The 16,060-nt window shown below is 38.6% G+C and overlaps 2 protein-coding genes across 7 annotated transcripts; one reads left to right on the top strand and one right to left on the bottom strand.

Moving 5' to 3' along the window:
* Window positions 1-783: 783 nt before the first annotated feature.
* On the bottom strand, window positions 784-4,434 carry LOC106750254. Of its 2 annotated transcripts, XM_014630454.1 has the most exons (6): window positions 4,346-4,434; window positions 2,418-2,521; window positions 2,251-2,332; window positions 1,702-1,907; window positions 1,080-1,217; window positions 884-1,017 (listed from the first exon to the last, which is right to left on the bottom strand). In XM_014630454.1, exons 1-6 carry the CDS (start codon window positions 4,386-4,388, stop codon window positions 973-975), a joined length of 618 nt encoding a protein of 205 aa, XP_014485940.1. In that variant the 5' UTR covers window positions 4,389-4,434; the 3' UTR covers window positions 884-972. The 2 variants fall into 2 exon arrangements, with proteins under 2 accessions (XP_014485939.1, XP_014485940.1); XM_014630453.1 differs by having other exon boundaries at window positions 784-1,217.
* Window positions 4,435-4,603: 169 nt separating this feature from the next.
* Window positions 4,604-15,084, top strand: LOC106750255 (protein spaetzle-like). 5 transcript variants are annotated; one of them, XR_001374927.1, is made up of 7 exons: window positions 8,402-8,540; window positions 9,504-9,663; window positions 12,317-12,516; window positions 12,852-12,914; window positions 13,493-13,596; window positions 13,736-13,990; window positions 14,711-15,084. XR_001374927.1 is itself a non-coding variant. In XM_014630457.1 (7 exons), exons 1-6 carry the CDS (start codon window positions 8,475-8,477, stop codon window positions 13,932-13,934), a joined length of 792 nt encoding a protein of 263 aa, XP_014485943.1. In that variant the 5' UTR covers window positions 8,402-8,474; the 3' UTR covers window positions 13,935-13,982; window positions 14,711-15,084. The 5 variants fall into 5 exon arrangements, 4 of the variants coding, with proteins under 4 accessions (XP_014485944.1, XP_014485945.1, XP_014485943.1 ...); XM_014630457.1 differs by having other exon boundaries at window positions 13,736-13,982; XM_014630458.1 differs by lacking the exon at window positions 8,402-8,540 and adding an exon at window positions 4,604-4,686 and having other exon boundaries at window positions 13,736-15,084.
* The last annotated feature ends 976 nt before the right edge of the window (window positions 15,085-16,060 follow it).

The following is a 16,060-nucleotide window of genomic DNA, read 5'->3' as shown; positions in this document are numbered from 1 at the left end:
TTAAAGAGAGTTTAATTCGTTCAAAAAATTTGTAATTAAACTGTACGGGACAACGTTTAAAACTATTAATTTATCAAATCTGAAGTGACGAAATATCTTTCTTATGTTTGAACTTGAAAGTGTTAATGAAAAGTCAAAATATTTTGGAAAATTTTTTTAAACCCAAAAATAAAGTGGAAAAAAAATTTTTTTACTCAAACTTGCTCAAACATAAAAAAAAGCAGTTCGAAACCTACCTCAATAAGCTCGTGATAGAAATCTGGTTCGACAACGTCGACATCATGAATACAACGAAGATAATGCACGAGCTTGTGAGTCAGTCTACTTGTGGATTGGAATTCAATTTATTTTAAAGAAAAAGAAACGATTAAACTCGCTGTTCCCAGAGTTAGGTGGTTTAGCCTGCTTGGGGTTTGGTAGGGGTGGTTTCTTGACCTTCATTTGACCTATGGAAGTCACGTTAACCTTATACTTTGATACATATCTGTATGTAAAATTTCCCGCTCTTTCTGAATCCGGCATTAAAAATAGGGAGTTCTATTTAAAAAAGTGACCTTGAAATGACCTTGAAAACTGAGGTCAAGGTCATTAGTACAGGTAGATGACCCCCCACTGTCCTCGACAACTTTTATCCGAACATTTTTTTCGTAGGTTGCGTAGTTTCGGAGATATCTCCGTTTGTCGATTAAAATGGGTCACCGTGTATATAGTCATATATAATATACAATTATATATGCAGCCATATTAGAGACAAAATTCATACATATAAATTATGTAGTTATGTATAATTATATGTAATTTTATATGATTATATATAAACTTTTTTCCCGGAAAATGCGAATTAAATCCGTTTCTCCGTGATTCACCATCCAATCGAAGAATACGTGTTCCATTCCCAGCCATTTAGCGTGAATCTCAAGTAGCTTCTGCGCGTCGTTAAATTCTCGCAGTTTCTCCCGATCCTGCGTGGAATCATCCAGAAACGCTACGCGTTTCGTCAACGCTATCTCGCACGCTCTGAAATCCGGGAGATCTTGGTACGCGGCAAATTGACGTCCACCACAGTGTTCCTCGCTCACCTCGCTTATCTTGGACGCCAATCTACTCCACTCCCGTTTCAATTCGGAGATCTCCTTGAGGTTCGTGTTCACCTTGCCGTTGAGCTGCGAAATTTTATCGAACTCGGCGGATATCGCTAAAGGCTCGCGGCTCTTCGTCTTTGATGATAAGTAAGAAACGATTAGAACATGTAAAAAGGTACTGAGAAATATTCTGGCTATAATTTTAAAGTTTTGGAAAAAAATTGCTTTTCTCTCCATTTTTCCTCTTTTTGTCCCAATATCTATTTTGTGTCCCAAGTGTACAAAAATCCTCTTAGAAAGATTCACGTGTTCGGTTAAAACTTGTCGCACATTTATTTTTTTCTGTTTTTTTCAATAGAGAAGAAATTAATAAAATCCTCGGAAAAATTGAGGAAAAACGGTTTCTTTCGAAGCTTTAAATTATAATTCTCACGTATTTAACGTTCAGATCGGATCGTTACGCATGAGTTATCCAATTCCGGGAGTTTCAGTCTTGCGGGGCAGACTCTCGTCAAAAAGGTAACGTGATTCGTTTGTAAATAAATAAGAGTCACAGACACGAAATCGGCGATCCACGCAACGACCCGACACTACTGATATCAGAAATTCGAAAACTAACTTCTAAAACTTCGCCCAAATTGTCGGTCTGAGTTTTATTTTTGATGAGTTTCATTCGATGAACCAAAGTCAGGACATCCTCGGTCGCCAATAGCCAACTTAAAGCTATCAATAAGATTCTGGTTCCTCCGTCGACTCGTGGAAAGTAAAAGTCTAACGCTGGGTATTGCAAGACTGCAAATTTCAACTTATAGCCGAGATAGTTGTCTAAAAATATAATGGACAACGCGCGAGATAAGTCGAGAGCTTGCGGATATTGCAAAACTCCGCTGTCGTAATACTTATGCTTCACGTAAAAATTTCTTCATTCGATATATGCGCTGTTAAATATAACATCATCATAAAATATTTCACAGAATCATGTACTGATGTTTCAATATCACGTGTATTACAATTATCACATCGTGAGTACGTTCCACATGGCGCGAACCAAAAATCCGTGCGACATGAATTCAAGGAATTCAGTCGTACAAAATCCAGGTAGAATAGAAAATGACGAAAAATGATGAAAATAACATCAAAATGTACGGAGAAATTGATCAAGACAAACCGTTCATGGCATTTACGCTGTACCCTTTCAGTCTCACAGCGTAATCGCTTAAAATTGACAGCGTATCCTGCAGCTTGCATTTCTAATGAAAAAAAAAGAATATACATGTGACCGACAGATCTGTCAGGTGCAACACGGGAGACCGTAAATTCAAATTTGAGACTTACGACTTGCTCGTCCACGATGTCGTCCTTGGCCGATATAAGATCCTGAGGATCGAGTTTGACGTCTGTCAGCGACCGAATGCATCGGCACAACAACTCCAGTGCTTCTGTCACATTATTGGGCATGGTTGACAATTATTTTCACTTCCTTCGCAGATTTGTCTATACTTTTCCAGGAAACGGTAAAACGCGTGTGTTCTTTCGGTTAAAAGTTAAACTCGCGGACGAACAATGTACGTTATGGTGATGAAGAAAAGGAAAATAAAAAGATTCATATAAGTCAGACCTCCGTGCACGCGTGCGACTTTTCCGCGCACTACGGCACACAATTGTTATATATATATATATGTGTATATATATATCAAATTGAAGGTCACTTCTTTCACGAAAAATAGGCACAATTCAACACGCTATAACTTCCACAGACATAACTGTGACGAGGCGGTTCGAGAAGGGTTATAGAATCTGAAGTCTCTAATTCTCGGATGTGCTTCCGAAAATAAACCCCACTTGTCACTCACGAAGCTACACAGATGTAAATGAAGATCTGCCGAAACATCGGAATAGTAGGTCGGATCAGCTGAGCCCGTTAATAGCTGTCCAGAAATGCCATCTAGCGGTGTTTCAGTAGAACCGTTTTGTAAACTTTCAGTGTCGGTGAAAGGATACGAGTCTTGATTAAAAAAAGGTTCGAATCTTAGCTAAAAAAGGATTCGAATTTCGGCTGAGATTTTGATTAGTTCCAAACATCCCGCTACGAGTCGCTACTGTACCACATGAAAATTCGATTCGAGGTAGTGATTCAATGATAAGTCAGCCGGACGTCACTTTCAAGTAGTAGAGGATCAACGATTAGTCCGAAATCTTTTTATTTTCGACTTTTATGGCTCGAAACTTAACTTCGGTGAAAACAACGACAACAAGGCGTTTCTAAAAGCATCTTCCAGCTTGGGATCTCCAATTTGCTGTTGTTTTTCGCCACGATGCATCGAGTTAAAGGAAAAATGGCAGAATCTCGTCGTTATCCTTGCGAAAGTTACAACCTATCGATTTTGCCAATTTCCCGTAATTGAGATTAATAATATCCAGAGTTTAAAAAATGACTCATCGAATCGACGTAATTTCGATCGTTTCAGCGACGATATGACGTCAATTCGATACAAATTTTTCACTAGGCAATTATTTTATTCGCAATGCATGAATATCGTGACGCTATTACTGTGTTCTCCTCATGCACAGTCATACGAAAATTCGTTGGTTGAAAATAAAACAAATTGCGAGCTCGCAAGTTCTTTACTACAAAAGTTCCGGCGGGTGTACGGGTGTGCGACTTGAAACGAACCTGCGCGCAAATGAATCATCCAACTCCTCACAGCTTGAACGCACGCGGACATCTGGTATGGTTGTTCACCGATTTTCGCAAAAATCTCCTGGATAATTTCGCATGCAACGGCACTGGTCTTTTGCGCTAACTGGACCGGCTTTATCGGGAGAACCACGATTTGCCAATGATTTCACAACGCGACAGCTTCATAACATTTCTTCATGATCTTGTGAACGTCTTTGAAATGTCTTTACAATATCTTATAATGTTCTCTGAAAATGTCAGACGTTTGTCGGTACGATAATTTATGTAAGAATAAATTTTCAAGGAAGACACGCGGAAAAGGTGATGAGAAATTCTTCATGATTCTTAATGCAGATTCCCGTATGACAATAATAACAGATCTTCGTTCTACCGAACCGGCTGAATTTTACACGCTGACGCGTTTCAATGCACACTCTCCTCTTCCTCCTCCAGGTCTCCCTCATCACGGGAAAGAGAGAGAGAGAGAGAGAGAGAGGGGCTCGGAACGACCGTGCACACGATAGATGTTTAAAGGCGTTCAATCGCGTTAATAAATTGAAATTGAATGTCCAGGCTCGTTTACCTCGCTTCTTCCGTCTTCTACCTTCGACCACCTCCACCACCATCTCCGCGGTTTACCGCTCGCTGCTTCTCCTCCTTCTCCTCCGCCCGCCGAAAGATCCTCTCTCACTCCCTCGTCCGCCTTCTTCATCCAGCCGGCCGCTACGTCACGGCCGATGGAACGCAGATATAGAGCCGCTCTCCGAGCCGCGGACATCAGTACAAAGGGACGAGTGTGGACGTAATAGTCGTTGTCGTTGGCCGTCGGTCTCGCAGAAGCTTGGACAAGTCGGCACCTTCTCCGAGATGACATCGAGCACTCGTCACCTGAAATGGAAATTAGCGTGCCTGGCGTTGGTTCTGGTGAGACTACCACGTTCATTCCCCGGGACCGGCGAGTCCTCGCGAGCGACACGCCGAAAGCGCGCACCGTCGCCACCTGCCGCATTTGAATTCAATCCCCGGTCGCTCCTTTGAACGTCGTACGCTCCCATAAATCGCGCGGAGATCGAGAATTCGCTCGTTCTTAAACTTTGCACTTTTCACATTCGAAGGCGGGCCCAATCGAGTCCTGAGACCGTGCAAGTTCGGCGCAGTGAGAGCGAGAGAGAGAAAGAGAGGAGCGACGACGGTGTAGAAAGTGCAACCGACACAAGCGGTTTTTCTTAGGTGAAACAGAAATTGATGATGACGGTCAAAATAACGTCAAAATGATGACGAAATGATCGAAAAGTGAGGTTTTATAGTTATTTTGACGTTATTTCGATGTCATTTTGACGTCATCGTCATTTTCTGTTCTATTTAGGTTGCGACGATCCGGAAAGAAATTTCAGTATACAATTTACCCTGATAACACTGTTTTATGTACGTTCTTTACACGTATAATACGATTATGAGACGTTACATACGTTTTAAAAATATAACATGTGCTACCTGTGTGTAGATATAATTATATACAATTATATATAATTGAATATAATTATATATAATTATATACAATTATATATAATTGAATTATATATAATTATATTCAATTATATATATAATTGAATTATATATAATTATATTCAATTATATATAATTGTATATAATTATATATAATTATATTATATTCAATTATATATAATTGTATATAATTATATATAAGGCATCGTATATAAAATATATAAAATATGTTCATATTTAAAAATATATAATTATATATAATCACATATAATTATCGATTTTTACACATATTATATCGACATATTTTGTATATAATTATATGCGAAAAATTTTTCCCAGGGATCTCCTGTACGAATTTATAAATTATAGTCTTAAAGTTTCGGAGAAGGATCGTTTTTTCCCCATTTTTCCGCGGATTTCTTCAGTTTCTCTCGTAAGTATACAAAATTTTGTTTGAAAAAATTGCACATGCATTCAATCAAAAAACCTGCGACACATATTTTTTTCCCCGTAAAGAAATAAGGAGACTCGAAAAAATCCGCAAAAAAATGGGAAGAAACGGTTTTCTTTCCCGAAACTGTAAAAGTTATCATTTAAACGCAACCACGACGCGGTCAATGACGAGGCAACGTGGGCTTTCGAAATCGGTCTGTTGTATCCGCGCAATCTTTAATCGCCAATCCGCGCACTTTGCCGGCTGTGATTTATAATGACCGAGACCTTTAACTCGCCGACTACTAAGTACTCCGACGGGAGTTTATCACTTAGAGCGAGAACAAACGTGTCTACGGTGATCTTAACACATTAACGGCGGGCGATATTTTGTGTGATCATAAAAACTTTAAGTCGAGCTAAATTGTTTTACTACGACTCCCGCCTTTAAGCCGCAGTCGAGCTAAATCGTAGTACTACGACTCCCGCCCTTAATGTGTTAATATGTAATACGCCGAGAGTGTGACAGGCGCGCTCACAGTCAACGAAGCGTTAATTGAGCATAAATGACGGGAGTGAGCTGCGGCTCGCGCCTAACGCGAATTAAAACGAAGCGCATCTAACGACTGTCAATTTCTTCCAGCCGCTTCTGCAGAATCCGGAGAATCCTTCCTCCGTGCGAGTCTGCGCGGAGAAGAATTTTTCGCTCTTGCAGCAAAAAGATTTGTCACGTCCTGGGAAAATATTATTATATATGAATTTTGTCTCTGTATGGCCATATGTAATCAAATACGATTACATATTTAGATTCCACATCTAAAAAATGTTGTTACATGAATACAATTGAAATAAATGTTTAAGTTTATATGGCTGCCGGCTGATGTAAACACCTAATTGAATAAAACTATTGAATACAAAAATTGAATCAAACTATTTCTTTCCGTTTTTCATTCAACAGTAGTTTTATTTGTTCATTTTATAGGCATCTATAATTATATGTGCAGCCATATAGAGACAAAATTCATATATAAATCACATATAGTTATATATAATCATATGTAATTTTATATGATTATATGTAAACTCTTTCCCCCGGGACAGAGGAAATAATTTTGTTGTTGCAGCGAAACGTCGTTGTAACAGCAAGAAAATTCAATTAGCATAATTAGGCAATTAACACTTCTAACACTCCTAACACTCCTAACGAATCTTCTCACTGTTCGAGTGCATTTTTTTTTGCTGCATGCCTAGTAACAATTCGCCGTGCCGGCGTGAAAATTTTCTCTTTGCATGTTCCCTTCGTAATACGATGGCATTGACTACGTTCACCTGTAATAATTTAAAACTGGCTTGCAAACATTCGCGATCTACTCTTCAATCAATAGAACGGCCGTGTTCAGTACACTAGTTTATTCTACGACTATTGGAATTTTTCTCCGCTGATATTGTGTTATTCGTTTAAACCTATAAGAATAATCCAATCTCAGCTCAGGGAAAAATAAAAATTTTCCACAGGTGCAAAATAAATCCAGCGAAGTGGCATAGTTAATTTCACAAACAGGTTCTTCAAACATAATACGATTATAAAGTGTTTAAAGAATGTACACGGGAAAAAATTAAGTATAAATTCAAGATTTATATATCCTAATAAAGGCAATCATTGCTTCATATACAAGCAAGAATATGTTATCTTCTTACAAAAATTTAATATTCTTGAATTTCAACATGTGCATGTTGAGAATACGGATTTTCTCAAAACAAGAATATTATTTTTTTCCGTATGTAAGAACCTAATATGTGCTATTCGGAAATCCGTTCTGCTGAACGTGGCCGATAAAACCGATCTAACAATTCCTGATATTGTGACTGTCGGTGTTACATGTGGCATAAATTATGTTACAATTACATATTACAAATAACACCGGTCGAATTACAACGTCGACAGATGTTTAATCGGTTTTTGCGTCAATCGTATAAACGTAGACCATAATGTACCTGTGCCGAGATGTCTCTAAATCGGTTTCAGATTACCGGTTTCAGAAACCGTGTAAACGTGATTATTCTTTCTGCCTCTCATTATTCTCCTTACGCACGCAGAGAAAAAGGTTTCTTTAGATTTAATATTTCTATTTATTTGACTAAAATTTGTTTTATAGAAACAACATGTAAGAAATATTATTTGTTTGAAATAAAAATGTTATTGTCTCATTCAAGAAAACTCTATTACTTAACAGAAAGAACGCTATTATTTGAAATAATATCTCTTAACCAGAGAAAATATTTGGTTACAATAAATTATATACAAAGTGAAACAAATCTTGCGTTTCGAACCAATTTTTTATTTAGGACAAAGACAGATATTCGTTGAAAAGTCTAACAATCGTACTTACTAATCGAAAAATTAATTTCTCTGGAGCGTGCCAATGATGAAGTTTATTTGGATGCCAATTTATTACATTAAATAAAATTTATTAAATCTGAAGAAATCTTTTCCTCGGTGCATCTTTCGATTTTTCCCACGCGCGGGATCCTCCGAGAAATCGAAACGTCGTTCCTTGCGTCGTTCGCGTCACCCAAGACTTTCCCAAGGCGCTACATTGTTGACAGTAGTAGCGGAGAAGGCCGGCAGAGACGGTGTTTCGGAAGTGAGGATACGCGACGACCGCGCCAAGTGACGAGCACCTGTGTAATTATGGTCGAACAACGGCAGCGGCGGCGGTAGTGGGAATACCTGGAAATCGCGGACGCGTAATATTTCGCGATGCACTTCTCTGATGGAAGGAAGCGCGATCAAAATTCAACGGACTCGCCGGAGTTACCCGCGCTACGTCGCAAACTTGGTATTGTCAATGTCTCACCTGATGGATTTTCCGAAAATGTGAGGCAGGACGAATTTCGTCGACGCTCCGCCGAGTTCCGCCTCGAATATTCCCACTTCCGTGTCTCAGTTAGGACCTTAGCAAGATGGTCGACTTATCGGCTCAAGATGTGTTTTAATTAATTATTTAATTGTGTTTCACTTAATGTTTTGTGCCTCAAGTCTTAAGGTCGTTAATATTTTCAATTTGCTTCTATCAATAAAAGTGCCTTAAACGTGGCTTTTCGCCCGATCAGGTGGTTTCTAAGCCGCTTTCATACAGGCCTATCAATTTTATCGATAAAAGTAAGTTGAGAATATCGATATGTCTGTCTTTGAGAAACGCACAATGACTGTCTTCCCAGACAGCACGATGTTCAAAATCGGGATGTAAAACATCTCTAATGTATCTTCAGAGACGATGTTTCAAAACATCTTACGTCTCGATTTTGAATATTGTGCTGTCCGGATTGTGTCTTGAATTTTAAATTAAAGAATCGTTCTGTTTGCGACCAATGACGAACTGCTGTATAATACAAAAATATATAATAGAAATAAATAAAAAACGCACTGATAATTTCGACAAAGATTCATGAAGTATTGCCTTAAAATTGAGCAAGTCAGCCATTTTGCTAGGGCCATTTTACTGTTGTGCTGAAAAATGAAACTTTAACGACGCACCTTGTAAAATTTCGCGCGCACGTTCCGCTAGTCGCGGCATGAAAATGAAGAAAAACAATTCTATCTCTCTTATCACGCTTCGTTCGACAAGATAAGCGACGGTCTCGCTGTCTCGCGAGAATAATGACTGAAATTGGCCGGGACAATACGCCGGGTGAAGCCTTCCGCGTGTTCCCCTCGCGTTGAGAGACTTTCCGCGAAAGCGGTTTATTTTTAGAGCCGGAAAATCGCCTGACCGTTTCCACCAACATGCTCTTGCCGGCAGATCTGCCAGGCGGCGCGACAGACCGAGGGATATTCCCGCGCTGCTGACCAAGTAACCAGAAGGCCGCCCATGAAACGGGACCTTAACAAGTACCACAATACTTCGGCGAGCGAGACCTCCTCGAAACCGGAACAAGGGACGTCGCGGGATCATCACGAGAGTACGTCGACGTATATCTTGCGCGTAATTGCGAACGGCGCAGTCGTTACCCAAGCGGGACAAAAAGTCATGTGAAAGTCAAGATGACATCAGGGTGACGTCGAAAAGTAGTCATTTGTGGAAAATCATAGTGACGTCATCTAATACATTAAATAGAACAATCGTTCTATTTTTTCGTAACATTTATATTGCAGAACATTCTTAAATGCTCTTTCAAACAGCGCACAATATTTATTAAATATTTTTAAAATATATATATTATATATTTCATAAATATAAATAATAAATATAATAAAGTCAAGTGTGAGAAAGATCATGATAAATATTCGAAAATATTGAAAAATATTTTTCATAAATAATTGAAGCAGTTTCACTCGAGCGGAATCGTCTTTCTATTATTTATGAAAAATATTCTTCATAAATATCTTTGAATATTTATCATAATCTTCCTCATACCTGACTTTCCCAAATATTTGAATATTTACAAAATATCTAATACCTATATTTTCAAAATATTTTGTAAATATTGCTGATCTCAACTCTTCATATTTTTTTCTAAAGTTGCATACCAATATTCAGTATTGCCAATGCTAAAAATCTATAGTTTATGCCATGTATATTGTAGATTTTTAATGCTGGCAATGAATATCGAAATAACGCAGCCTAAAAAATCGCAACTATTCATCAGAAATGAATTGCTATTGCGAAAAGGTTTCAGTTATATTTAGAGCTATAATCATTTTAATTTGCAATTTTAATTAGCTATATGTAAACAAAATTGTTTATAATTACAATAAATAGAATATTGTATATACGAACAATTCTGTATAGCTACTTAAATATATTGAACAGACAGTTTATTTGAAAGGAATTAAATCTGTGAATTCTAAAGTCAGAAATTTTCGTCAATTTCCCGTCACGATCGGAAAATGATCTTTGGAAGTCGTTTTACTGTCATTTCGACGTTACCGCGACTTTTCGCTCTGCTTGGGTATTCGCAGTCGATGCGAGCACCGTCCGATGCTATTGCAATTACTTCCAAGTTCCAATCAAATCTGTAATCTCGACTTTGTTTGCTCCCGCCCGCTGCTAGGTCGAATCTTTATCTACGATGAATATGAACTCAGTATGATTTCAGTTTTCGCTGCGCAGTATAAGTGGCTCCGAATGATCCTCGTTAATAACGCGCGATGCAAACTGTAGCAAACGGTAATTCTTTTTTTTTTAACGAACGGCCCGATGCGAGCCGTCGTCCAGATAAAAAAAATGTTGTATCAGGTTGCTCGTTAAATATCTCGACTTGTCGCGACTCGAAAGAATGCTCAATCACGTTACAAAGAACCGTGTCGAACCGTCGAAGATGATCGGAATTACATTGAGATAAGGGGCAGGGCTATTACGGCACGTACGATAAGAATAAACGAGCTCGAGAATGTCGATTGGAAGCCTGTTTCATTTTTCAATCCTCAATTGCATTAAATAATAGCGTATCTTTGAGGTTTATGGCTAATCGTATATTAAAGATTAGGTTTGAGATCGTATTACGATAGAAGTACAATGTTCAATTACACTATGAATATCGGACCACTGCACGTGGAAGAATGAAATTACAGACGAATTGGAGATTGGAAGTCGATCGATCAGAACGAGAAGAGAGCAAAGACTGATATTGCAGGCTCCCGGGGAAGAGTGATTACCCGGAAAAATAGTTTATATATAATCATATAAAATTATATATAATTATATATAACTATGTATAATTTATATGTGAATGTTGCCTCTATATAGCTACATATATAATTACGTGCCCATACAAAATAAAAATACAGTTGAGTGAAAAACAGAAAGAAATAGTTTGATATTATGGTGAAAGTTAGATATCAATCGACGACTCTACTCAGCTGTTTTTTTTTCGAAACAGCACACAATATTTATAAAATATTTTAAAAATATAGATATTAAATATTTTATAAATATTCAAATGCCTAGGAAAGTCAGGTATAAGAAAGAATATTTAAAAATATTTTTCATAAGTGTCTTTGAATATTTACAAAATATTTAATATTTATATTTTTTAAATATTTTATAAATATCGTGTACTATCTGAATTATTACGAAAGACGGATTTCAAATGTGATTAAAAACCAAATTGTTTAAGTAAATGATACATATAAATATATACCGGTAGAACGAATTGCTTCGAATGTTAGCTCCACGAGCAAACTAGACTCACTTTGACGCCGAGGATGATCAACGTGAAAATTAATGATGTCCGATGAAGATAGGATGACGGAGGCATTTTTAACACCGCGAACGCGGACAAGACTCAAAAGTCAATCTTGTGGTTAACCGTCTTTGAATCGCAGATGAAAGCGGAGCAAAGTAACAAAAAAGCGAGTGTTGAAATAGAAATCAATTCGCTCCGATTCGATGCTATTATTAAACGAACGTTACCAGCCACAAACGTTATCAATGATCGGCACAATGTTACTTGTAAAAGGAGTTAGTATCATCTTCATCGTTCGCTCGCTCGCATTAATGTATATTCATGAAACTTGTTTGATTGAGATTTATGCAAGAGTATCGAAACACCACAAGTCTAGTTGACGAAGTCGCTCATGTGCACTCATAGCAACATCGTTTTCTTGCTCCAGGGCCAACCGAGGACACGTTGAATGGGAAAATCGTCTTTCCATCGAACGATGACTCGTTGCCGAGTCGACGACAGAACGTGGGAACGCCACCGGTCTGCGAGGACAGCACATTTTGCGAGAACGTCAGCCAATATCCCACGCAGTTGGTGGACTTGGCGCTCCAGCAGAACAGCAGCCTCAAGTTCCTGATGAATGTCGATGTGATTAATTCGGTTTAAATTATATTTCTTCTTCGACGGAAAGCGTGAATCGCAACTGGCGCGGAAGTTGCGCGGAGAAGACGTCTTCGCTCGCGCACTTTTACCGTTACCGAAAAACAACGGGCGTCATCTTCGCGCGTCTGGAACGTTGGAGCGTCGGGAAGCTGTTACGGGAACCGACAATGCAAAAGCAGTTCTCGGCCGAAATGATTCCACTTTGCCAGAAACAGACGAGAATACATGGCCGGAAACTCGGCAATAGTTGCTCTAACCGCCAGTCGCGATTCCTCGTTCGAATTCAGATTCCAATAAATTCCTCAATCGTATCTTTCCAGGTGGTCGACATAGCCCAGAGGATAAACGACTCGCCCGACGAGATAGCGCTCTGCACCGCCAGCGTGAGTGCAATCATGCGTTACGCTTTTATGAAACGCGGAAATGAGAGGAAGAAGTCAAAGAATTTAGGGAGACGCAAATATGTAGTATATGATAACCCAGTAAGCAGGAAACGTTAGAACTATCTTTCGAAATATTGACTTTTATAAACATTTCAATGTAATATTTGATAAATGTTTTTGAACAATTGTTCTTTGATAATATAATATTCCTAAATATTAGGATCATAGAAATATTATTTTTAATATTTGGGTCAAATGTTATTGTATGCATAATATTATAATATTAAGAACTGCATATTGAAAAATGTTACATATTATGAAATTCAGTCACTGTAATAACGTTATAATGATTTCTTGCTTACCAGGAAGACTGGAATCAAAAAATCGTAGGAAAACAAGAAAAGCCAAGTCTCACGGATCTTATCTTGCAACTGATTTTTAGGGAGACATTTTATATTCCCGTGTCCCCCTAAATCTATATCGACTCTTCTACACAGATCAATCCGTATTACGACAAATACCGGGATCGTCAAGCAACCTGACGAACTGCCAATCGCTAATCACGCTTTCGCTCGCAGGAAAGGCTAGTCTACCCGCAGACCGCGAAGAGCACTCGCAAGGAATGGCTGTACGTCGTGAACCAGGACAGCTATAAGCAGGGCGTGCGCGTCGAGGTCTGCAGGTAAAAATAACACGCGACGTGATTTTTCTCTTCTTTTTTTTCTTCTTACGAAGAGAGAGAGAGAGAGAGAGAGAGAGAGAGAGAGAGAATGGCCGGGAGAAATCGCGCATCTACAACGAGCGAGTTATCCATTTCGCAGCGACCAGGATGGGCACTGTAACGTGATCGACGGCTTCTCTAACAACTACCAGACCTTCTGCAAGCAGAAGTACGTTGCCCGCGAGTTGGTGGCGTTGAGTCCCAACGGGGCAGCAGTCTTGGACACGTTCCTCTTCCCAGCGAGCTGCTGCTGCTACCTCACGTCCACCGGCGGCCAGGCCGCAAGATCGGCGGGATAAGCGGACTGGCGAAGAGAGAAGGAGGGAAGTTAATACAAAAGAATGGTGGTGCGTTCGTAAGTACAGGACGGAGAAATGCGTCGTCACCCTCGTCATGCGTTTTCTGGCGGAAATACATCCTGAGAAAGGAAAGAAATCACAGTAGCCACGATCTTGAAATTCGATCTCACCTACGTAACATCCCCGGAAACAAGAAACGTTGAGTCGATCTTTCGAATTGATCTCATGTGGATTTTATAAACGTTTTTAAACTGTTACTTGGTAATATTATGTTCTTAAATATTAAAATCATGGTATAGAAACATTATTTTTAATGTTTCGATCAAATATCGTTAACAATGACGTTGTATGCAGCATTGAGAATTACATATTTGAAGACATTACGTATTATATCATTGTAATAACATTGCGTTAACGATTTCTTGCTTACAAGGACTATTCTGTTAATTGGCACGATTACGCATAGTGAATAGATTTAATCGCAGCGATGAGAACTTCGCGACTCTCCCTTTCGATGAAACAATTCTGCGTTGCGATACGTACTTCTTCCTCTCGTTTGATCCTCTTGAATGGAACAAAAACTGAAAATAGAAAGTGGCCTTGAATTGAAGGAAAAGAAGTCGAGAAGGAAACAGACGAGACAACCGGGATTAACTTCGCAAGGTATTCCTTTCCCTTTGTGTATCTCCGCCGAACGGGGGGGCGCCAAATCTCTTTTTGTGGCGATACTCATAGTCGGATCTTGAGATATAACATGGTCTTAAATTCATCTTCAGGAACTGTAGGTCGTCTCATCGGCTACAATCTGAAGACGAACTTGAAATGGTTATAGCATGAAATGCGTTTTTTAAAATCCGTTGAAATTTGTACTATGTATAAATTCAAAATACGACCTAGTTATTAGCGCGATTACAAAAAGATTGATTATTCGGAATCCGAGAAATTGGCAACCAAAGATGACATTTTTTATATGTACTCCTTATATTTAATAGAAATTATTCTCCCAAATTACATCTAAGACTTTTTTTAATAAAAAATGACTGTAATATTAAGGATTAATATAAGGATATTGTACAAAAATTTCAGAATACTGATCGTTTTGAAAATATAGAACAACAGGATATAGGAAATTTACAGAAACTTAGAGAAATGCCCACGATATATATATATATATATAATATAATATAATATGTAAATATATATATATATATATATATATATATTTACATATACACATATATTTAAATATTTATATGTCACTTTCTATTATGTGTGTACTCTATTAGCTCAACGGAAATTTAAATAAAGCATTAATAAGAAAAATAAAAAATAAATAATGTATATCTCCGTGCCTGTAATATTGTATATATATATATATATATTTCTCTTCATTTCTCTCGCTCAATATTAACATTTACTACTTAGGTAGTTAAATAAATCTATTGGAAAGTATTTTTTTCCAGTAAATTAATAAACTTGTGTTAAGCTTGCTATGCCTCTTAATATCGCCGCTGAAAATCCGTCACTCTAAGATACAACTACTTCAAGACACTTTTAAACACAAGATCTGACTATGAATGACCGCTCAGAATTTACATTTAAGACCAAATCTCAAAGTCCAAGTCCATCTTCTGATGCTGTGCGGCTCATTTTATGGCTTCCGAAACATCCGAAGGTGGACCTAAGACGATCCTGAATACAAGATCCGACTGTGAATACCGGTCTTTGAATCATCGCGACGCATAATTCCGTTTCTTCACACCCTGCTTCGTAGCAGAGATTTGTGATTCTCAGCGTGAAACTTCCTGGTGCAGTTCCGGACGCGCCTCGTGTAGTCCCCTCGAAATCATCCGACTCCGACGTAAATGCAAAGAGAGAGAGAGAGAGAGAGAGAGAAAGAGAGAGAGAAAGAGAGAGAGACGCCCTGGCGAACTCCTGCGGCCAGTTACTCGTTCCCTTCCTTTATTCTTTCCGTTCCATGCAAAGAGAATCAACATTGTGACGAACAAGAAACCGTCGAATGCAAGGAGGAAGGTTCCCGCGTGCCTGTCTCGGTACTCCTCAGCCGAGTACCAGCGGCGGCGAGTAAGTCGCGTTTCCCACGAGTTCCCCAGGTGTTTCCAATT

Source organism: Dinoponera quadriceps, unplaced genomic scaffold (genome assembly GCF_001313825.1).
Source record: "Dinoponera quadriceps isolate SergipeBrazil2010 unplaced genomic scaffold, ASM131382v1 scaffold4988, whole genome shotgun sequence".
NCBI lineage: Eukaryota > Metazoa > Arthropoda > Insecta > Hymenoptera > Formicidae > Dinoponera > Dinoponera quadriceps.
This window is presented reverse-complemented; position numbering and strand designations above follow the sequence as displayed.